At 45.4% G+C, this 24,480-nt stretch overlaps 1 protein-coding gene across 1 annotated transcript in view; it reads right to left on the bottom strand.

Moving 5' to 3' along the window:
- Nucleotides 1-1,891: 1,891 nt before the first annotated feature.
- ZNF831 (zinc finger protein 831) overlaps nucleotides 1,892-24,480 on the bottom strand; it is a 413,436-nt gene continuing 390,847 nt past the window's right edge. Inside the window, exon 7 of the mRNA XM_069243423.1 lies at nucleotides 1,892-9,498. Coding sequence (XP_069099524.1) covers nucleotides 8,659-9,498 — 840 coding nt within the window. The 3' untranslated portion in view covers nucleotides 1,892-8,658. The remainder of the gene's footprint in view (nucleotides 9,499-24,480) is intronic.

The raw sequence follows: 24,480 nt of genomic DNA on the forward strand, positions 1-24,480 counted from the left end.
TCATTGAGACTGTGACTTTTCACCCATGGAGCTTGTCAGAGGCAATTTCTCGGATATTCCATGTCTGCTATATGTAAGTAATTTTGAAGAAACAGAACAGCTTTTTTGGCCACTGAAATCCTTGCAACTATCCTTTCACTATAACTTGGTTGTGCACATTGGTTTCTTCCAGCCTCATTGAACAGGGCTCCATTTCATCTTTCCTATTTCAGTCTGATGGTTGCTAAGGAGCACAGCTAGAAGATGAAAGTCTGCTAGCTTTCTAACAGCTTTCCCTCTCCAAGGAGAGGGTTAGTTCACTTGGGAACTTAATTCATCTTGTAACATTGCCCTTATTCCCCCCTTTGGAGAACAGAGTCCCAGGACATGGCCTTGTGTCGATAACTCACAGGATGCATTGGGTAATGGAAAGCTGATCGAGACAGTGGTTCTCAGTAAGTGGAGTAGGCCAGTAATTATTATATTATGTGTATTTGTAAAGCACACTACCATCCACGAGGGTCTCCTGGTGCTGAGCAGGTGTGTGTGCCCAGCCCTGCCTATGGTAGGTTGGTTAATTGAAAAGCCAGGTCTTTGGCTTCTTGTAGAATACAAGAGGAGAGGCGGAGCCTCTGATGTGTGACGGGAGGCTTTTCCATGCTTTAGGGGCGATTTAAGAGAATGACCATCCTTCTGATCTGGTTATGTTTGTGTGTGGGATATGTGCGAGTAGAAGTCCTGTGGATTGGAGGTGTGTGGGTGGTTCGAGAAAGAAGATTCAACTGTTCAGATAGGTTGGGTCTAAGTTGAGTAGTGCCTTGAATGTGTGTGAGGAGCTTGAAATATGCATGTCTGTGTATCGGGAGCCAGTGGAGCTCCCTTAACTGTGGTATAATGTGAGTTCTGTGTGGGAGTGATGATGAGCTCACCCGCTAAGTTGTGGATAGTTTGCAGCCTTCTGGTGAGTTGCTTGGTGATCCTAGCATAGAAGCTATTCCTGCAGTCCAACTTGCGTGTGATTAGAGCATGAGAAACAGTTTTTGAAGTGTTGCTTGAGAGCTATTTGGAGATCTTCCTCAGCATCTTCAGGATCTGGAAGCAGGATTTGGTAATGGCGTTGACTTATGTGATCATATCCAGTTTTCTGCCATCAATTATTCAGAGGTTCATAGGTATGCGTTTAAGTTTGGCTGGTCATCAGTTGGAGTTCTTGGTGAGGTGTTCTTGAAATAGATCACTTTCTGTCTTGCCGGTGCTAAGCTTGAGACAGTTGGCTTTCATCCAGTTAGCAACTTTGGTCATGCTGGCGGTGAACTTGTTGAATTGTGTTTATATTGGTTTTCCTCGCTGAGAGCCCTTTCCATATGACTGCATTTGGGAATGTGAAGATAGAAGGGTTCATCTTACTAACCAACCCTAGGTATGCTAGGGGAGATACACCTCCCATTAATACTTTCATCTAGTGAGAGGAGTGTGTGTAGTAATATTCAAGGTTGGGATACAGGACAGGGACAGACGTTTCCCATTTCGCCAGCTTAAAATGTTCTCCATAGCCCACACTAATCCAAATCACATTCCCCTTGTTTTATTCCATAAATTTCCCACTTAGCTCTTCGTCAATGTTGAACGTAGGAACGAGGGAACAGCCCAGTGCATTCTGGACTTACCTGGTTGCAAAAGTAAATGAGTACCATGTGCTGGCCTAGGTAAGTGCCTCTACACTTCCACCTTCAGAATTAGCACTTCGGGTCTCCCAAGGGGAGGGATGTCATGATGAAGAGCAAGATATTATAAATTTAAAAGGGCCTTCAGAGAGGCGGGACACAGGAAATATGATACGCAATCAACACACACAGACATAAGGACCGGTTAATGCAACTGACAACAAATTAACATACACAAATTTATCTTCCATCATTCTGGATTTACTTCGAAATTACAGTACAAATATTTAGGAATTTAACATCATAATAAAGCCATAAAAATCAGAAAACAATGTGGCAAAATGGACAAAAGGCCCAGTCGCATAAGGGTAAAATACAAGATGCCTGCCACAGCAGCGTCACTCAATCGTACAATGACTTTGCGGTGCTCTTTGATCTTGAGGGCATACACCGCCCTTTCGGTGAAAGTTTTACCCTTGCATGCTTCCTCCATAAACACAGCACGTGCCAGACTAGGAAAATCTTACCCTGCCGTGGCTAGGTGTGAAGTGGAAAAATGGCATTACAATTCTGCACAAACAGCCACCCCACATCAAAGTGCAACATTTTCTGAGAATTCAATGGAAAGATTATACAACACAGTATAGGCATGACCTGCTGCATGTCAAAACAGTACAAGCCACCGAACTGTAGCATATGATGACCAGACATCCTGGATTTCCCTGGCGTTTGCACGGCCTGGTTTTCAAGAGAGGGTTGGGCTAAATGTGTACACTAATTCAGTTTTGCAGAGTTCATTCCGTGTTTGGCACTTTTGAAGACAAAACTGAGAAGTAACAATTTCCACTGGCCCTCCCATCACACTTCCAGCAGACCCTAAAGGGCATATTAACAGGCCGCTAGTGCCACCTTAGCGTCACTTTTAGTGACGCTCCGGTGACACTGTGCACTGCGCCATTTTTTACAAGGCAGCGCGAAGCCACTTTTGTGGCTTAATGCCGCCTTGTAAATATGGGCCCCTCCAACGAAGTTTTCTGCGGCACAGGGACGTGCATTGGGTGTTGCTGTGGGCATTCCACCCCAACACCCATTGCTTTTGACGCTGCCCCAGATTTACAAGGAATCGTAAACCTGAGGCAGGCCAAAAACTATCACCGCCCCAGGGGGTTGCGTTCTATGTGTGGTCCATTAATAATTGTTTATGTGCAAGAAGTGCCACACACATAGAAGTGCCAAATCGCCATTGTAGGTTGTTTATGTGCAGGAAGGGACACCTTCTTGCACGTAAACAACCACTCCCATCAACGCAGACACCCGTGCACTACGGCGCAAGGGTGTCTGTGTTGGCACAGGCAGCTAAATTTAGCGCTTAGGGAAACACAGGGATGCACTGCATTTTTGTAAATACAGTGCATCCCTGCGATTCAGAACTGATGCAGCGCTGCCAATTTTAGCGCAGCACCACGCTGCGCTGGTTCCATGTAAATATGCCCCTAAATTCTTTAGTCAGCTGCTGTGTTGCATCACCTCATTCACGCAGCACACCAATTTTTAATGAGGGGTGTAAATGCAGTTATGCCAGCTCACATTGTGCCACTGTGTATCACGATATCGACTCTCTTCACAGCGACCCCCGGTGAGGAGCAGATGTCATGCAGTGAGTGGCAGGGAAACCCATCTAGAAACCACTGCAAAGAGTGAATTTACATTTTGTCTTTTGAGGCTTTTAAAAGCTAATGTCCATTAAGGGGTGGAAAAAGTAAACACCAAGGACATCAGCATGGTCTCAGCAAGCTTTTTTCATTCAAGCTGGGTTTGGTTAGTTAAGGAGAAAGAAGTGCCTCTTACGTAGTTCTCGCCAGGAGGCCCCCTCCAAGGCCATGCACCCTCCTCGCTTGGTGATTTTGTTTTTAAGTTGGCAGGTTTTTAAACATCAGAGGAGCACGTCAGCTAAGTACAAGGTCCAGCAGTTTGGTCATGGGACTTATCAAAACACAGGTAAGTAATGTTTTCACATGATGTGTTTCAGCTATCAGAAGTTAACACACTTTTATATGTCATGTCAAAAAAGGATTGATTTTCTGGGGTGGAAAGCAAATAATTCTCATTGTGGACCAATGACCACCTCTCCATCACCACCATGCACTCCTCCTCCTTGAAACACAAATTAAAGCTCATCCAAAACTATATTTTTTAATTTGCCTTCTGGCATTTGTAGTCTTGTTTTACCAGTCTAAAAGAAGGACTACAAGACCCATAATGCGAAGAAAACCGGACTAATGGCACTGCTCATGTGTGATAGAAAGTTATTTAAGTTAAATGCAGTTCTTAATTTGTGCTTGCTGTTTCCGGTGCTGAGCACTGGCACTTATTTCTGAGGGCCGGCGCTTAAGTTTGTGTCTCAAGCATTTACTGTGAGAAAAAGACACGGGAAAGATGGAGGAAGAGAAAAAAGAAGAAGCGTCAGAAAGGGGAAAAGCAGGAAGCTGCAAGAGTGAGCTGAAGGGACGGGGACTGGCTGTTAATGGGTTTCAGGCCCAAGGTGGCTTCAAGATTACTCTGCCTCAGTATTATGTGCTCGCATTTTTAATTGCAGCAGCCGCGTGTTAAGAGGAGAGATTTTAGCACCGGCACCTTTTTATTTACAAATTAAGCACTGGTTAAATGTACTTTTTCCATGGCAGGTCATTACCTTTTGAAATTAAAGTGCTCAAACTCTGAAACGCTGGTCTTTTCGTCATTCTTATTTGTTTACTTTGCTACCGGTTTGTGGAATGGGGCGGTATAATCCTTTCTTAGTGGTGGGTGCAGGACTGTAGTTCATTAGCGTCCTTGGCTAGTGCCAACATCTAGTCCTTCTTCCATTTTACTGGCTGTCCCTGTTCTTGGTTCTGAAAATCTTGTCAACCTACCGTAAGAGACAAATATAACTGCGCAGATGCTTGTAAGATGGGAACAAGGGTTGAGGTTTCCTCTTGTGCTTCGCAGTCGTCAGGCAACAGACAAAACGCCTTACACACCTACCGGGTACGCTTGATTAAATGAAGCACAGTACATGTCACAGATCACGTGCTCTTGAAACCACCGTAAAGATCACTGAGCTTGTCCAGGTTAGATTGACACAGAACATTTTGGTCAAATGGCATTTAAGATGCAAATTATTTACAGCCAGCCACAAGCCAAGACTTACCACCACCATGTGCGCTGCAGCCAGCTTCTTTAAAGGAAGCAGTAAGCTGTGGTTTTACAATCTTTTCCGCAATGTGAAATTGTTATTTTAAAAAGGTGAATCCACCCTACGCCTGTTTCCGGTGGTCCAAAATTGAGCTGACGGTAATGACCCCAGTGGCTGCCATCTTGATGTGAATGGGTCTCTTTGCAAGTGGGCACTTCCAGCCAGGACTCAACATGGCGAGCCCTCAAATAAGCCCTCTCCGTCTGCAGCACTGGAGGCTCTCCTGTGGCTGCCACTGCCTTCCCTGCTGCCTGCTGGTGCAGTTTCTTGCTTCGGAGCTTTGCTTTCTCACTTTAGCCTCCTTGGAGTCAGTGGTGTAGCGGGTGTTTCATGGGCCTCAGTGCAACGAGGTAAAATTGCCCCCGCCTCCCAGGCTGCTCTTTGAACTGTGAAATATACAGCAATATTCAGGGCTCAGTGGGCCCCTCAGGCCTCTGGGCCGAGGAGCACCAATAGAAGCTACCATCCCCCCTGCTGGGAGAGAACTGGTCGCTGGGAGAGCTGGCAGGCACTTACAGGGAGAAGGGGCACCGCTTAGCTGGCACCCCCAGAGTGGGTGTGTGGCCCACATTCCAGGTGTGGCCCTAGACGTGCTTTGGGCTTCGGTCTGTACATGCACATTTTCAGGTGCAGTGCACAAGGCCCACCTCTCTCTGGACTTATGGACATGCAGTATGTGTGACAGAATATGAATAGTTTGCCTTCTCCTCAGAAGCTTACATCGCTTTTCCGAGGTGGGCTTTCTTGTTCAGGACATGGGTGTGAACTGCATCTAATCTACTCAACTGTGTATTGTAAGGTTTAGTGCAGGATACCAAGCAGCAGAAGCTGCAGGGAGGACTTCCTCACATAGCCATCAATGTACTTCTGCAGTGTAAAGACACAACCCAGATTTCTGGCAGTCATTGTCTAGTCTCTCTGCAGAGGCTCTCATTAAAAGTGCCTATGGTGACTTCCCGCACCTGTTGTCTGGGCCCCCTGTGGGCTGGAGATCCTCCTTGCCCCTTATTGAGCCATAGGTGAACTAGAGCCTGCTGCCTATCCCTTACTGTCCCTGCCTCGGCTGGAGACTCCTGTCTGTCCCTTACTGGGCCGTAGGTGAACTAGAGCCTGTTGTCTGCCCCTTACTGGCCCGTCTGGACTTGAGACTCCTTTCTGGCCCTTTCTGGTCCCTGTCTGGACTTGAGACTCCTGTCTGTCCCTTAGTGGGCCATGGGTGAACTAGAGCCCGCTGCCTGCCCCTTCCTGGCCACTGCCTGGTCTGGAGACTGCTGTCTGTCCCTTAGTATGCCAAGGGTGAACTAGAGCCCGCTGCCTGCCGCTTACTGGCCCCTGTCAGGGCTGGAGCCTGCGGCCTGCCTATGGCTGGGTCCTGCGTGGGACCTGTGTCTAGAGTCCTCTTTATTAATCCTTTGTAATATGCCAATTGGGGCTCTGCTCGCTCCACTATTCCTTCAGGAATAGTTAGACAGCTCCTAAATATTTTTGGAGAACTTTATTATTGTATTTGCTGTTTTAAGTTTACATTTCAAAGGGGAAATAATACCAGCTGTTGCTGATTCTCTCACTTTTTACTGGCATCGGGATATAATACTTTCAGCGTTATCCCTCATCTAGTGGGATTATTTGAATTCATCAAGTACTGGGTTGAGATTTGCATGTTTTATGCAAAGCCTTAACTACATTAGCCCCTCCTTCTGGAAATTATTCTTAGTTATGAATCTTTATACAAACCAGTTTTGGAAACCACCATTCCACTTAAGGCATTTCTTTCCTTCCAGTCAGAAGCTCCTGAAAAGTTTTAATGACTTTGCATTGCGGTGGGCCATACAGGTGTCAGGGTTTGGAAGGGAGTTGCAGCAAATAGGCTGCTGTCCCATAAAGCTTAGCTCCGGCAGTGAGTGCAGGGTGGTGGCTGTACCACCCCTGTAGACAACACACTTGTAGAAGTGAAAGCTATTGAGCTCTAATCTGGGCTGTAAGGATGCAAGAGTGGGTCCTAGTGTGGCTGGGCCAGTGTTTGGCACTGGTAGTGCCATACAGTGCAACACAAAGGCTTACCCACAACTCAAGTCATTACAGTGCCAGAAAGTAGAGGAACTCCGCAGGTTATTGTCTGCTTTTCATGTTTTAGGGATTCCTGAAAAATAGTATAGTTTCGAGATATTTTGGACATTTTTATGTCTGTATACGCCCACCAGCCTTGTATATCTATGGAACACCCAGTGCCCTTCCAATGCCAGCTTTATTGAGAGAATGTTGTTCGAGCATCTTTAAGAAGTTAGAAATTGGTGAGGGTGGCGTTATGGACAAATAAAAAAAAGGGGTACCCGGTGAGTTGGTTTATATCAAAGCCACTTCATCTCATTGTAGATGTTTGGCACAATTTATTTTTGATTTCCACGTGGAAAGATCAGGCCCTCACCTGACAGTCTGCAGGGTGTATGCCCCTCAGACAAAAATCTTAGTTGTTCATTTTCAAGTTTGATTTACTCTGACAGTCTGGCATCCGGTGTTAAATGAGGGATTAGTAAATCTTACGTGCACTACTTGCTGGAAGCTCTGCTTAGCATCGAAACATTCAGCGTGTTTAAGGCCAACATTTGTAATAAAGGAATCTCACCTCACAGGTGATAAGTCATGGGTGTACAACGTATGCCTTGCGGGGTGGGTAGGCCTTCATGCACGATTTTCAGGAAATCCAGGTAAGAAACATGCATAGAAATGAATTTAAATTGAACACATTTTTTTAGTTTTCCTGAAATTCTGGCATGAATCCGGGCCTCAGGAACTGTCACTGGATACCAATGCTTTTAGTGGTATTAGGACAGTCAATTAGAAATCTTGTGGTCACTGCAGTCAAGATGATTGGCCAACACAACCGTGGGAAGACTATTTCACACACAAGAAAATATGGAAAATGACCATTTCGGAAAGTTCAATTCACATTTTCGCTCAGTTTATAGCATATAGGCGAGCATACTTGGAAAATCAAGCGTTTCTGTCTTACGTGTCTCTCTTCCTGATTAATGGTGTCACATACGCTGATGACATCACTATTTAAGAATGATCCTTTGATGTGATACCGATGGAGTCAACATTATTCAACCTGCTGTACATTAGATAAAGGCATGGATGTCCTTTGCAGTATCTGCAGAAGAGGTGAGGGTTTATTTCAAGCACCCTTCAAAAGGAAAAGAACCCCCATTCATGTGCCAAGCTGTCAGTTTCAATTGGTGCTAATTTTATAAACCACAGAAGGATGAAATTCGGCGAGGACCTGCTTGGATTCAACATAGTGATGTTACATTTACAGAGTATGTAGGGGAGCATGCAGATTTCATACTATTTGCATTATAGCCCACTTCCGCGGGCTACACCAGCCTTTAAAGGCCCTCTACTTGAGTTGAGGCCCCAGCCTAGGAGAGGTCCTGTAATAAGGGACAGGGGCCAAGTCAGAAAGGCAACAGTGCTATAAGACCCTTCCACCCACAACGGGTGTAATGGTCTAAATTGAACTGGGAGAACCGAATGACAAGTATTGCAATGTTGGAGTAAACTGTCTATAAAAGCCATTATGGGCCATCTGACTCTTATCGCTTTCAATAATACACCCAGCATTCCAGAGTTCTATGTATAGTTTTCATTGCACAACCTTTCTCTAGGTTAGTTTGAAATGTATCTTTTTGTACGTAATGTGCTTTTAAAAAGCCAGTTTGAGTTGGAACGCTTCCAGGAGAAGACATTCAACAAATGGTACAGATCACCTGCAAGACTGAGTCAGTTCTCAATCTCTATCACAAGCCTATCATCGTCGCTGCTTGTATCAGTGTATTCCACTTGGGTTTGCTTCCTCGTCATTTCCAAGCTCCTTTTCTTTGTTGATCTCTGAGCCATGTCGGAGGTTCTCACAAGATGCAGAGAGCCCATGAGTGATGGAGAGGCTTCACACAATTTATTCTGAGTTACTTGATAAGTCACAGTACCTTCCCTCCAACAATCAAAGGTATCACATTCATCCTGACACGCAGTAGGTATACCTACTGCGGCGTCTCCGGCTTCCTCTGAATTACAGAATATTCCACAATATCCTGGGATTGTTGGTACAGCTGTGTCCATCAACTCGGATGGCAAAGAGCAGGTGGTGCAAACACCAAGCAAGGTATCCTTCTCTGCTGATGGGCAAGGGATCTCTGTGGTTTCCACTTCTGTCCGTCCCATCCAAACATGTGTCTCTGTCACTGGTGCACCCAACCTTTGCCTTGTCAAGGCCATTCCGTCAGTTTCTTTTTTCGAATTGTTATCTCTGACCTCTGAAACCCCAAGCCCTGCCACCAAGGGATCCGCATCAAAGAGATGTTGCAGGGAGGCCCCACTGTCATCAGGGGTGAAATGCCAACAGGAGGAAGTGTCTGGGCCTGGGAGGGTGCTTTCGGTGCACTCCAGTAGGTCCGGATTCTGGAGTACTGGGGAGGGAGGCGTGGAGATGAACCCATCAAAGGTGGCAGGCAGTGGACCCGAGTGAGATGGGTTGCTGCTGTTTGTTGTGGGTGATGGCGCCGAAGGAGCAGGCAGGTCAGTAGCAGTGTTTCGGCGTTCATTGGTAGCCCGTGAAATATCCTGGGAAGAAAAAAAGACAATTAAAATTACAGGGCAGAGAGGTGAAAGGGGCGAAAGGTAAGTTTGCTGAGTAGTTAATAAATACTTCAGACATAAACATACACTTCGTGCGTTTTTTTTCCTCCAAAAAATGGTTGCAACCTATAAGCAAAGGCAGTTAGTAGTAATGCAGTAAAGGACACGTCTTTAAAATTTAAAAATACGATGTGTGGAGTATCCGTTGCTACAGGAAGGAAGAATGAGTGCTGAAGGTCAGATTCTGAACTGAGTTAAGATGCATGGATTTGTGCAGTTAAAAGCTATTAATATAAGACCATGGCGATGCTTGCATTGTCCATTAACGTTGAGATCACAAAGGTGTATAAAATATAAAGTAACAACATGTTTTGTTTACCCTATTTTCATATTGTTTGCTAAAATTAATATTATCATCATAGAACATCTACATATATGTGGTTTTATACTTGTTGCATTTCATAACTATGTAGCAAAACTTTCACCGAGCAGCTGAGTTGTGTGAGAGGGAGAGGGCAGGAAAGCGTCACATCTAAAATAAAAAAGATATGGTACTGTCCTTCTCTCTCCCTAGAGCCTGCGCCCAATCAGGCTGACGAGCGCAATGCACACACCTCTGCGCCACAGTGGAAAGTTTTCTGTGTGAGCCTTGCATTGGTTTTGGGATGCCTTACCAGTACAAAATACTATGCCTAGATTAACTTTATAGCTTTTCCCAGCTGGATGTATGCTGTACAGTGCAGCACACATGCAAAGTGGGAAGAGTTGGTTTCTCATTTTTAATCCTGCTTTCAAGTGGCATTATGTTTTGGCGCAAAACCCTGTCTTGTATTATCAGTAGATGGGGTTTTGCGCCAAAAACCAAGGGTGTTGCATGAGAACGCCCATGTACAATCCACTAAATGTCCCCTTGGAGCAGAGTAACCCACTGTTCTTTCCAAGCATCTTTGCAGCGCTAAACATGTTTTGCGCTGGAAAGTAGAACAAAAAAAAAAAAAAACATTTTGTGCAGGTTTGCGTCATTTTTGTGACACAAACCAAGGTCAAAATGTTTGTTAATCTGGGCAATCATTTTTTCCTCTTTTTGGGTACAGGACCTTTCTGCTTACTGTCCGAAGATACGCAAAGCTATCTTCAATTCATAGTGTATGATGAAAATGATCGCCACCGTCGGTTCTCTTGTGGCAGCTGTTCACAATCATTGACAAAGCCAATAGGTCCCCAAGCTGAGACTTGTTAGACTGCCAATGCCTAGTTATTTCTCCTTTTACCACCACATGTTGTAAAAGCGAACAACGTCCTTGCAACAAAAAACGTAGACTAGCATGTATTTTTCATTCTGAACATTGGAAGGTGTGTTTTTTAATCTTTATTTATTTATAGATTTCATAGGATACCCACATTGGAACAGTATATTTAGGAATTAGCAGAAAATTGCATTTTGTCGAAGATACTCTTAGTCATCTCTTAACATAACCATGATTTTATGTCGAACACAAAGTTAAGATTTTTCAAATTCTTCATCAACTTTGAACTTGTAATTTGCTTATTATCTTCATGTATTAATTTCCCAATGTTTCGGTATTATCAGCCTTGTCATTTAGCATTTGCAATGTTAAGTAGCGTTTTCAAGAGAACTAGATGCCTTTGGGGCAGGATGACTAGGGGAGGAGCAATGAGCATGTCTCTGAGGCATCATTAGACGAACTTAAAAATGGAATCCAGTCTTTAACTGGTGAAATGGAAATCTATCCCAGCTCATCGCCACTCTACGGTTGGCTAACAACAGTGCAAGAGCTATAGACCTTCCAACTGCGGTAAGAAAGTCTTTCACATACTACAGTAGAGCAATGAGGGGCATAGTTATGGATTTTGCCGCAAAACAGCACTAACACAGTTTTGCATCAAAATCCATAGCGCCTGCTAGTGCCATTCCATGGCGCAAGCAGGGTGCCATATTTATGGAATGGCGCACGGTGGCGCAAAGGACAGGCTAGCGTCCAAAGAAAAGATGTTAGCTGGGGGTTGGAGTATGGCGGGAGGGGAAAAGGCGCTAGTGAGCCAGAAATGACGCTAGGCTGGTTAGCGGCAATAAATATGCCTCTAACCAGCTTAGTATCATTTTCTGAAGCACTACCACCCAAACATTACTCCTGTCTTGGTAAAGACAGAAGTCATGCCTACCACCCCAGTGGCCAGCCAAGGGGACCAGTGTTTTTGTGATGGAGTATAAATACGGCGGCAGGGGGTTAGCGTGATATTGTGCATCTAATTAGCGCAAGGTAGTTTGCAGCAAGCACAATATGTTGTTAGCCCCTATATTTTTACACTAGACGGGTATAGCGTCAAAAGAAAAATATGGAGATAGCTATGCGCCATTTTAGCGTCAAAATTGTTGACGCTAATACAGCGCAAGCCAAGTATAAATACGCACCTGAGTGTATTAAAAGTCACACCTTTTTTGCGCCATTTTGCCTAATGCACTGCCTATGCTTTTGTCCAGATTTAATTTATTCCTTGACGTTCCTGTCGAAAGACTGTTTCTCGATAAACAATCTACTTACAGTTAACCACGGATAGAAAGTTAATTAGTTGTTTTATCCTGAAAAAAATTGTGAAAGATTATTAAATTGCATTATTGCTTCAGTGGACTGACTATTTGCTTGCAACGCAAAGCTATTTGGTTTGCTTGCTGCTCTGAGAAGTGTCAGGATTGGCTGTCAGTCTGCCGGCCACACATACATGCGCAGTGAGGGGGAGTGCTGTCCACTCCTCTTCAGGGCTCGTCACAGTCTGCGGCTCAGCCCCTTTTCCCAAAAAACGATAATAAACATGGTTTATTATCGTTTTTGGGTAAAAGGTTTTCAGCTGCTGCTAGCGGAGGAGCTGTGCCTGCTGTACATAGATAACATGGGGCACTTGGATTATTACACAATCTTCAAGTAATATTCGAATCAATCAATCACTCAATCAGGGATTTGTAAAGTGCGGCTACTCACCCGTGAGGTTCTCCAGAAATTTGTAGAGACAGCTTGTGTTGTTCCTTTTCTACAGATATCAGTAGTTATTCATGGCGCAACAGTCTTAATGGTCGTCCTAAGGGTACTGATAGGAACTGTCTATGTGGAGATTGAGCTGACCTTTGACAGCCATTGTCAGTGTTCAATCCCTTAATCACTGGGTTCCCTCTGGGTGGTATTCACCTCGCCCTCTTTCACAACACCTTCTGTCTCTTCTGATGTCTGATGAAGCAGGCTATAACTGTAGGTGTTCTGTGCTTAATGGGGGCAGCTGTACTCCAGGTGTGGTATACTAGGGAGAATTTTACCGAACGGGGATTCGGATGTCTCTGCCCAGTCTAAGCTTATGTGGTTGCTCTCTGTGACAATTGCCCTTGGACACACTTATTCAGGTAATTGCTGGCAAAACCAGTTCCTGGTAGAGGAAGGCTGCGTCTGGATTGCTTTGCTTGTGATCTAGTTGATCTTGCTGCCTGAGATCTTCCTTTGTCCCAATCGCAAACCCACCTCGACACAAGCTAGGAGCCCTACAAATATCAGTGGTGAGTACGCAATGTTAGTAGAGGTCAGCTCCGACAGGGTGGGACACCTTCTTCCCTGGAAAAGTACCTCTTCTGGCCTACTGGCTATTAAATGGAGACCACAGGCTTTTTGATGCCATGTTACTTGTAGGTGCTTTTTGCTTGAGCAGACGAATTACCGAATAATGCTCTGTAGTGCCCTACAGACAGCTGTGCTCAGGATTCTCTTCACAATGCGGGGATACCTCAACACTTCAAGATCTCTCCCTCAGGAAGAGTGATGCAGATTATTCCATGTATCACAGTGGCTAACTTCAATTTGTCCGCCTCAACTCCTTCGCAGTATTCTGTCTTCTAGTTGGCATCTTTGTCATGCAAGGGCATCTTCACTTCTCTTCCAGTCGCTCAGCTCTCTCCTTCAAGGAAAGGTTAAGGTAGTCTCTCCTGGGATGCTAGTAGAGCTATTCAGGTTTTTGGTCCAAAACTTGACAGTAGGAGTGGTGGTGAATACACCAACCCAGGAGTTTCTTTATTGCCACTTGTAAGGGACCACGGATTCTCGCGCAGAAATCATGGAACCCTGGCTGGAAGATATTCTCCCATTTTTAGACTTTGTGTTTTCCAAAAGTTAGCTCTGTATCTAATTTCGGGCAGTCCTACATTTTGATAATTCCTCTCAAGTTGATACAGCAATGGTTTTTGCCTTAAGCAGGATGTTACTTAAGCTGGGGTGGAGTTAAGGCACCTTCTCTCTACTCTACTTCACACACGACAACCCCTAGAAAGGATCTTTGGAATATACTGCAGGAGCCCTGAATTTCGCATTACTGTATGATCCACATACATCATCTACACTTAGGAATAACACATACACACTTATCACTCATGCCCCAAAAGGATGCAGCGAATAACCCAGTTGGAGAAGACAGGCAGACCAATTTAAAAAGGCAGGAAGGACCATTATATGATTCTGGCAGATAAAGTTAAAACGGTATGTCCGTAGCTTCAGTCTTATCACTACCACCACTGTCAGTCCTCTACAGCCTTGTGAGCTGGCGGTTGTCATGCTCAGTAGGGATATTTTGCACAATGAGCTCCTCCTGTTACAAAGTCTTGCTCCGGGCCACAATTCATATCACAGAAAGATCATGAACGCACATGCATGATTGTGGTGGTGCTGAGAAGAGAGCTACAAAATCTGCAGCTGGTGTTATGAGGAACTGGAAGCATGGCCACATTCTCTCCAGAGCCTTGAGAGGGAACATTTTCCCTCTCAACACAGAGATCTCCAGGACTGTTGAAGTGCAATAGCCAATTATTCCAAAGATTTCTCCAAAGATCCCTTCCTGTGCATACACATTCTCTCAACTTCTCAGACTAAACTAGGAGAATCCTTCAATACACCCAGAGGAATGAGTTAAAAATGTGAACAAACAATATAAGAGCTACTTCATTTCCAAACCTGACATCTGCAGATACGTCTGTTTACATTTTCCTGATCCATGCCAATAACCACAAGATTGGAGGAAAAGGGAGACATACAGAGGGCTCTGTGGACTTGTTCTGGTACAAACATCATTTCAAACAGGCTAGTGATTCCGGCTCTGGGGAACAAACTCTTGGAACCTGTGCAGTGAACAGAAGCCAAAACTGGACTGGACTAGGACTGGAGACCAATAAAGCACCTCCTCCTAAACAACTCCAAAATAGTCTCGCTTAGGGTGGTGGTCTCGGTATGGATCAAAAAAGCATCCATTCCTGACATTCCAGCTGGAGCAGCTGTGGCTGAAGTCAAGCCAATAGCTGGATTAGAACCAGCTGTATGGAAAGGAATCTGAGCATTAGAGAAGAAGGATCCAGTCCATACTGTTCATCAGAAACAAGGAAACGGACGATAGAAGCAAGGATGGAGGCATGATGCAATCAATTACACATAGGTACACTGTGCAGTATAAAGCTGCTTTTTAACAGCTATATAAGCAGATTCCTGTCCCAAGACTAGGTTGTGGAACCAGGAAGTAACAACAAATATGTTTATATGTTTCTTTCATTACCTACCAATCTAAAGTCAGCCAGAGAATCTTCCCACACAGAAGTAGAGGCTTAATAAAAAAAAACATTTTTTATTATTGCATTCAACAGAACGATTGCTTATTTTTTAATGCTTATTTTTCACAGTTATTCTTTTTTACCACCTGCTCTCACTTATTAGAAAAATGTCAGTTTTTTTACTAGAACTCACACGTGGTAACTAAAAGTAGATTTGCATACATGAACTAGAAAGTTATGGTCTAAGGTTTGGTAAGCCCATATATTATACATCAGACCAACGAGTTTCGTAGGTATGGGTCTGCAGTAAGGAAGATACTTCTTAGGGAACGTCTACTTCCCCAAAAAAAGAAAAGTAGTAGGGAGTGATCTAGGGAACACCAGTTAGTTTCATAATGGTGAGCCTTTGGTTGTCCAAGTGTGTTTTCCATGTATGTACAAAGCGATGACCTACATTCTCCTCAGGGTCTGTGCTTTAATTGGCCCCATTCCATTTATTGGTTATGTGAGACAACGCCTGATTCTTGTCAGCCAAACATCTCCTCACATGCTCACATTGGTTCCCATCACGCTTTTATCTGGAGTACACCAGACATAAGATAATGTGAATCACATTTGATATGTTGACAAAAAGCAATTCATTAAGTCTCTAATAACAAGTCCCTGTAAGGGTATGCAATACTGTTGTAATTGGAACACGCAGGAGCAAGATTTAGTGTAGCAAATTGGCTGTAATTGAAGAGCATAACAGAGAACAGCCTTTGGCACACAGGTAAGCCAACTCCTCGTATTTCAAAATACGGGTAATTTTCGGGAACACTGGATTTCCAGCATTCAGGTCACTTGCATCCCTAACATTCTACTTCATTATTACATGAATCAGGTTCTACTCAAGACACTACATAGGTTCTCCCCTTTGGAAATGAAAACAAATGGTTTTACCATAGGCATATATAAACTGTTATCACAATATACTCAACACCTAACGTACAATACTTATGTGACACATGGAAAAAACATATCTCTCTCTCTCTCTCTCTCTATATATATATATATATATATCTGTATATATATATATATATATATTTATATATATGGTCCATCACATTATATATCTCACAAAAATTCAGATTTGCCTCTGAGTCGGTTAGGTATTTTCTTCACCTTAATACTTCATCTCACACCCAAATCTTGACCACTTTCAACATTTGTATCCATCTTCTTTTCTTTCCCCATCTTTCTGTTGTTTTGTCTTTAGTCTGTGCAGCCGGTGCAGAACAGGGTTCTGTTCTTTTCTGCAATCCAACCAGGGGCTGCTCCTTCATGAAGGTGGAGGAGCGTCACCCCACCCCCCCAGCAGCCGCAAAACCTTTACAAGGAAACGATAACAAACGGTGTTTGTTATTGTTTCCTTGTATAGGGGCGGGGCCACAGGGGTGACGTGCTCTGAGGGGGAGTGCTGGGGGAGTGCTGAGCACTCCCCCTCAGAGTGCATTTGTGTTTGGCTGGCCGTTTCAGGCCAGCCAAATACACATGCGCCATAGTCGCTCTCCAGCCTGCACAGGCTCCCAGTCTGCCTAGGAGCACCCTGGCTGGGCCGTGCTAAAAAGGTGTTTTTTTAAAACTTAATTTTCTTACATTTTAGGTCCCCCCCCCCCCCGCGCGCCGCACCCGGCCCTCTCCTTTTGAATTAAGTGGGCCGCAACTGAATCAAACAACCAAAAATGAACCTGCAGAGGGAATGGATCAGATCAGTTAACTCGAAATCTGACTTAATATTGACTGTGGGAAAGCAGACAGCTCCCCTAGTGCTATTGGAGTGGAACGAGAGCTTAACCAAAGGATTAGGATAGCCAGGCTTCCATTCGGTTGACCTAATACTCCAGCCATGGAAATCACTACGAAAGACACAGCAACACATTGACAAAATCAGTTTGACAGCAACTTCTATTAAATAATTGTTGGATCAGTCACCTTCGATTAAATCAGGGCAATTAAATCAGAGTAACGCAGAGACCTGCATATGTGCTACATTGTCAGTCATTTGCTCATTTAAACTAAATTGTTCTTTTTCTTAAACGTCCAAGCTGCTGGGACACTGCAGGCTGCCAATGATAACTCACATACAGCTGATAACCAGATGGACCACTCCTTGTTCGAAATCCCTTTCAGGTTGCTTTCAGTCGGGAGGCAATTTGGCTCCCAATTGGCCGGAGTTATGGGACAGCAAAAGAGGGCTTTGGCTTACTTGCTGACAGACTTCTGACATTAAGGGTCATATTTACAGCAAACTGGCGTAGGGCAGCGCCGCAGATCTTTTTGGTGCTCTGCCCTACGCCAATGTGAAAGGGCAAGAATGCACCGTATTTCTGAAATACACTGCATTCCTGTCCTTTCACTCAGCACCAGCGCACATTTTGATGCCCAGCACCAATGCAGGCATCCTTGCACCATGGTGCAAGGGTGTCTGTGTTGTATCCAGGATTATGTTCGTGCAAGAAGGGGCACCTTCCTGCACTAAAAAAGCCTGAGAGGTGTTCACGGGAAGAGGAAAAAACGAGAAGAAATAAAAATATTCCTCCTTGTACGCCACCTCTGGGAATGCGTAAGGTTTTGGCGCTATCCCAGGTTTACGCCATTTAGTAAATCTGGGGCAGCGTCTAAATCTATGGGGGTTGCACTGGAAAACTTACAGCAATGCCCATGAAACCAAAGCCTTGCCTTAATCCATAGCTAAGAGGCCATGAAAAGCCATGCAAAGTGGAGTGGCTTTGCATGGCCTCAGAGATATGGTTCTGCAGTCCTCGTCACCAGAGCATCAAAAAAAGTGACTTTCCGGCAGCACACGGGGATTGTTCATGTACCTCTATGTACTGTAATATGGAATGATCAAGAAGGCACTGGGAACAACAGATTCCAGTTGTTTAATTAGTCACTCTAATTGGTGAAGATTGTTTACATCCGAATCCAGACAATGGGGCTGTGGCTACCCTAAGATGACGATATTGTGGCTCTCTAAGCGAGATGAAAACGAAGCACTGGACAAACTTGATGATAAAAGGCCACAGGAAAGTCTTGTAAAGCGAATTACTTGACCAAATCAGATAGGAGCTGATTTCACCAAAATGGCACAGGTAGCGGAAGTGATCCCACATCCTGTGAATCCCGATAATATCATGGTTTGACCACTTGGCCCATTTGTAGTCCTTAAGCAGCCTCTTATTTACTGATGAGGGGTTAAAAAAGGACCAGGAGTGGAAACTCCAACTAAGCACTTCAATAAGAATTCGGCTTGATTTCTGCTCTTGCCATGAGAGCAGAGATTGAAAGGACAGAGCAGGGATAACAAATCGAAAACCAAGAATAAAAGGTACTACCCCATTCGACCTCTTTGCCCACCAGCACATTAGGTACTAACCTCATGAGTAAGCACAACAGATTGGCTTTCTTCTCACTCCTTGTAGGAGGCTGGCCTGGCTTGTAGTGGGTACCAGAGGTACTTACACCTTGTGCCAGGTCCAGGTATCCCTTATTAGTGTAAAAGTGGTGTTTCTAGCAGCTTAGACTGATAGAAGGTAGCTATTTCAAAGCAGCTTAGGCTGAACTAGGAGACATGCAAAGCTCCTACTATACCACTGGTGTCATATGCACAATATCATAAGAAAACTCAATACACAGAAGTACTAAAAATAAAGGTACCTTATTTTTATGACAATATGCCAAAAGTATCTCAGTGAGTACCCTCAGTATGAGGATAAGATATATACACAAGATATATATACACAAACCAAAATTATGCAGGTAATAGCAAGAAAAGTAATGCAAGCAGTGTAAAGTTACAATAGATTGCAATAGGAACACATAGGTATAGGGGCAACACAAACTATATACTCCAAAAGTGAAATGCAAACCACGAATGGACCCCAAACCTATGTGAGCTTGTAGAGGTTCGCTGGGACCTTAAGAAAACAGTGAGGGTTAGAAAAATAGCCCACCCCAAGACCCTGAAAGGTAGGTGTAAAGTGCATCTACTACCCCCAGAGAGCACAGAAGTCGTGATAGGGGGATTCTGCAGGAAGAGCAAACACCAGCAATGCAACAACAGTGGATTTCTGGACCTGAGTACTTGTAAGACAAGTGGACCAAGTCCAATAGTCGCAACAGTGTCGAGAGTGGGCAGGAGCCCAGGAAATGCCAGCTGAGGGTGCAAGGAAGCTGCCCCTGGATGGAAGAAGCTTGGAGTTCTGCAAGAAAGAAGAGGACTAGGAACTTCCCCTTTGGAAGATGGATGTCCCACGTCGCAATGAAGCTTGCAGAGGTATTCCCACGCAGAAAGACTGCAAACAAGTCTTGCTAGCTACAAGGGTTGCGGTAGAGGTTTTTAGGTGCTGCTGTGGCCAAGGAGGGACCAGGATGTCGCCACTTGGATGAGGACACAGAGGGGGCGCCCAGCAAGTCAGGGAGCCCTCACAGAAGCAGGCAGCACCCGCAGAAGTACCTGCACAGGCACTTGGACGAAGAGTGAACCGGAGTCCACGCAGAGTCACAAAAGGGAGTCCCACGATGCCGGAGGACAACTCAGAAGGTGTGCAATGCAGGTTAGAGTGTCGGGGACCCAGGCTTGGCTGTGCACAAAGGAAATCCTGGAAGAGTGCACAGGAGCCGGAGCAGCTTCAAATCACGCGGTACCCAGCAATGCAGTCTAGCGTGGGGAGGCAAGGACTTACCTCCACCAAACTTGGACTGAAGAGTCACTGGACTGTGGGAGTCACTTGGACAGAGTTGCTGAGTTCCAGGGACCACGCTCGTTGTGCTGAGAGGGGACCCAGAGGACCAGTGATGCAGTCTTTTGGTGCCTGCGGTTGCAGAGGGAAGATTCCGTCGACCCACGGGAGATTTCTTCAGAGCTCCTGGTGCAGAGAGGAGGCAGGCTACCCCCAGAGCATGCACCACCTGGAAACAGTCGAGAAAGCCGGCAGGATGAAGCGATACAAGGTTGCTAGTAGTCGTCTTGTTACTTTGTTGCGGTTTTGCAGGCGTCCTGAGCAGTCAGCGGTCGATCCTTTGGCAGAAGGTGAAGAGGGAGATGCAGAGGAACTCTGGTGAGCTCTTGCCTTCGTTATCTGAAGAATTCCCCAAAGCAGAGACCCTAAATAGCCAGAAAAGGAGGTTTGGCTACCAAGGAAGGAGGATTGGCTACCAAGAGAGGTAAGAGCCTATCAGAAGGAACCTCTAACGTCACCTGCTGGTACTGGCCACTCAGAGCAGTCCAGTGTGCCACAAACACCTCTGTTTCCAAGATGGCAGAGGTCTGGGACACACTGGAGGAGCTCTGGGCACCTCCCCTGGGAGGTGCAGGTCAGGGGAGTGGTCACTCCCCTTTCCTTTGTCCAGTTTCGCACCACAGCAGGGCTGGGGGATCCCTAAACCGGTGTAGACTGGCTTATGCAGAGATAGGCACCATCTGTGCCCATCAAAGCATTTCAAGGGGCTGGGGGAGGCTACTCCTCCACAGCCTTCACACCTATTTCCAAAGGGAGAGGGTGTTACACCCTCTCTCAGAGGAAATCCTTTGTTCTGCCTTCCTGGGCCAGGGCTGCCTGGCCCCCAGGAGGGCAGAAACCTGTCTGAGGGGTTGGCAGCAGCTGCAGTGGAGACCCCGGAAAGGCAGTTTGGCAGTACCCGGGTTCTGTGCTAGAGACCCGGGGGATCATGGAATTGTCCCCCAACGCCAGAATGGTACTGGGGTGACAATTTCATGATCTTAGACATGTTACATGGCCATGTTCGGAGTTACCATTGTGACACTGTACATAGGTAGTGACCTATGTACAGTGCACACGTGTAATGGTGTCCCCGCACTCACAAAGTCCGGGGAGTTTGCCCTGAACGATGTGGGGGCACCTTGGCTAGTGCCAAGGTGCCCACACACTAAGTAACTTTGCACCCAACCTTCACCAGGTGAAGGTTAGACATATAGGCGATTTATAAGTTACTTAAGTGCAGTGGTAAATGGCTGTGAAATAACGTGGACGTTATTTCACTCAGGCTGCACTGGCAGGCCTGTGTAAGAATTGTAAGAGCTCCCTATGGGTGGCAAAAGAAATGCTGCAGCCCATAGGGATCTCCTGGAACCCCAATACACTGGGTACCTCAGTACCATATACTAGGGAATTATATTGGTGTACCAGTATGCCAATGTGAATTGGTAAATTTAGTCACTAGTCTGTTAGTGACAAATTTGGAAAGCAGAGAGAGCATAACCACTGAGGTTCTGGTTAGCAGAGCCTCAGTGAGACAGTTAGGCATCACACAGGGAACACATACAGGGCACATACTTATGAGCACTGGGGCCCTACCTGGCAGGGTCCCAGTGACACATAGACTAAAACAACATATATACAGTGAAAGATGGGGATAACATGCCAGGCAAGATCGTACTTTCCTACACTCCTTCCCACTTTTCTAGGAGTTGTTGATGCTGTCCGCTTTTCGTACTTCTTCCCGTCACTAAAGCCGTTTCTGAACTTTATGCAGCTCCAGTTCAGAACATTTTCTTTGTCAGTTTGCAGAGAGACTGATCTGTGAGCGTGCTTAGGGCCATTTTATGAATGGACTTAATTTAGATGTGTGGAAACATATTGCCACAAATAACGTTTCTGTGGGACTCCCCACGATCCATCCCATGCCTAAATCCGGCTACTATGAGGTAATGCACATGGAATAGCGACTAAACCTGTGGATCTGGTTTTCCTACACATTTGTCCGTATCCTGTTCGGATTAATACTCCCTTTTACCACTAGCACTAGGTAGATTATAAACGGGAGAAGAGGTAGGGTGGGTTGGGAACCAGGCAGGGGACAGGGCAGGCTGTAGGTCGGCAGGGAGGGAATTAAATGATCCAGCTGTGTCAAAGGAAGGGGATGGGTGAGGTACAGGGACGGGCTGGCGATCCTATCTGCGTGCAATTTTTGTGGCCAGATTTTTTCATCCAGGAAGATCAGGCCCAGTATCCCTGCACCAGACATCTATGTGATATTTGTATCCTATCTAGGGACAACTGCTCCGTCTGACTCGTACTCGAGCCCCCTCAGTTGTAGCGTTAAAGCAGAGGTACATTTTCAGTCTCCAATAGTTGTACTTATAAGAAAGACTGGTAGTCTTATGCATTTGGCCTTCAACTTGGTTGCCTTCCCTAAAGTGTCCCATGTGGAAAGGCCTGCACGCCCCTAGGGCAAAGTAGACTAAGGTAAATTGCTTCCCCTAACAAGAAAGACTCTATGACCGCCTTGGTTGTCTCACCTAGAGGTGGTAAGTTCGTTGATAGTCCATCAATGCATTGGCAACGTCCTCCACCCTCCTATCCTGTATCTGGTGAGGACTACATGAGTCACGCTGAATATTTCATGTAAAAAGTCCTGCAAGTGTGATGTCCCTGTGGCTTTATTTAGAAATGTTGGCTGCTGTTCTCGCCTTTGTCATTACCCATTCGTCTGGCATGTTTTTTATGAGTTCCAAAAGTTAAGTTAAAGGTCACGGAGTAGCTACTCCAAAGAGAGATGATCTTTGGGGTTTGGACAGCTGCCGGGAATTCTGTTCTACTTTCTTCTGTTAGTCTCCTTTCAGAGACAGCTGGGCTTGCAAGACATTGAGTCACTGAGGGTGTCTTACACTAACTTAACCTCTGGTTGCAGGAACTTTGTGTTAGAATGTATATGCAGTTTCATACCTAGTAAGGACAAAGGTTAGGTATTAGTTGTAGCAGCCACGTTTTTTCAATCGAGTTTTAACCCTGGTGGCTGACACTCCTACACAAAATCAGATAATGGAGATGCTGTGTGAAGGGGTAATGGTGAACTTTCTGTTGATATAATCAGAGCATTTGGGCCCTAATTTAAATGAAAATGACAGAGCATGAAGCTGCGTCAAAAATGGCAGCTCTGTGCTCCGACATTTTCACGACACACGGATGAGACATATTTAATTGAATACGGTGCATCCCTATGTTGTCCCCTGCGCTGGTGCTAAATCGAGCTGTCTAGCGCCAATGCAGGCATCCATGTACCATCATGCAAAGATGTCTGCGTTGAGGGGTTTGATTGTTTATGTGTGGGAAGGTGGCCCTTCCGGCACATTAACAATCACAAATGCCGATTTGGCACTTCTGTGTAAAGTGCCAACGCTTCATTTTGAAATGATTGTTTATGTGCAGGAAGAGACACCTTCCCGCACATAAACAATCATGTCTAGCTTTTTGCTCTTTCTACGCATGCTGCAGAATGCAACACACATAGAAAAAAGCAAATAACGAGGGGGAATAAAAGTATTCCTCCTTGTTGCGCCTTGCAAACTCCACCACTAGGGTGGCATTAGATTTTGGGGCTGCCTCAGGTTTACAAAAACTTGTAAATCTGAGGCAGCGTCAAAATGCAGTGGTTGTTGATGTGGCACACCCAAAGCAACACCCATTGCATGCCTCTTCCACGCAAAGGGCTGCGTGTGAAGGGGCCGTATTTACAAGGTGGCGTTAAGCCACAAAAAGTGGCTTAATGCCACCTTAATACAGCGCAGGGCTTAGAGCCACCGGAGCGTCATGAAAAGTGACGCTCCTGTTTATCTAAGGGCTCATAAATATGGTCCTAGGGGGCATATATATGGCCCAGTTTGCATCATGCTTGCACCACACAATGTGGTACATGCAGGACACAAACCTTAAGTGAGATTTATGAACCCACGCAAGGTTACTTTGCATGGTCCCGAGTGGCACCAAAAATCTGGAGTAAAGCAACACAGCACAAATAGTTGCTTTGCCTTACTCTGCACTGGGGAGGCGTTGCATGGACATTGTGTGGGTGTTCCCAAGCAATTCCCATGGTTTTTGACGCATTCCCAGAATTACCAGAACTGGTAAACCTGGAAATGTGTCAACAAGATACGTATCCTCAGGAGAGGCCTAAGGCGGAGAAATGTTTTTATTTCTCCTCGTTTCCTCTGCATTCTATGTGTGCTGCTTTCTGCAGCACGCATAGAAAGAGGTAAAAGCCTCAGGAGATTGCTTTTGACAAGAAGGTGCTCCTTCCTGCACAAAAACACTCCTGGATGCAATGGAGACACCACTGCACCATGATGCGTTGGCGCAAGGCAGCCAAAATGTCACTAGCATAGGAGAAAAGACAGGAATGCGCCATAGTCTTTTAAATACAGCTCATTCCTGCACCTTCCTTGTCACTCAGTGCAGGCAGCAAGGTGAGTTGCTGCTCTGCACTACGTGACAATCCCCATAAACATGCCCCTCAATCTGTACCAGATGTAGGGTCCTGTTCATCCTTAAGTGTAGAGCAACACCTGCAGCATTATAAATAGCCTGGGGTCTGTC

Source organism: Pleurodeles waltl, chromosome 7 (assembly GCF_031143425.1).
Source record: "Pleurodeles waltl isolate 20211129_DDA chromosome 7, aPleWal1.hap1.20221129, whole genome shotgun sequence".
Classification (NCBI taxonomy): Eukaryota; Metazoa; Chordata; class Amphibia; order Caudata; family Salamandridae; genus Pleurodeles; species Pleurodeles waltl.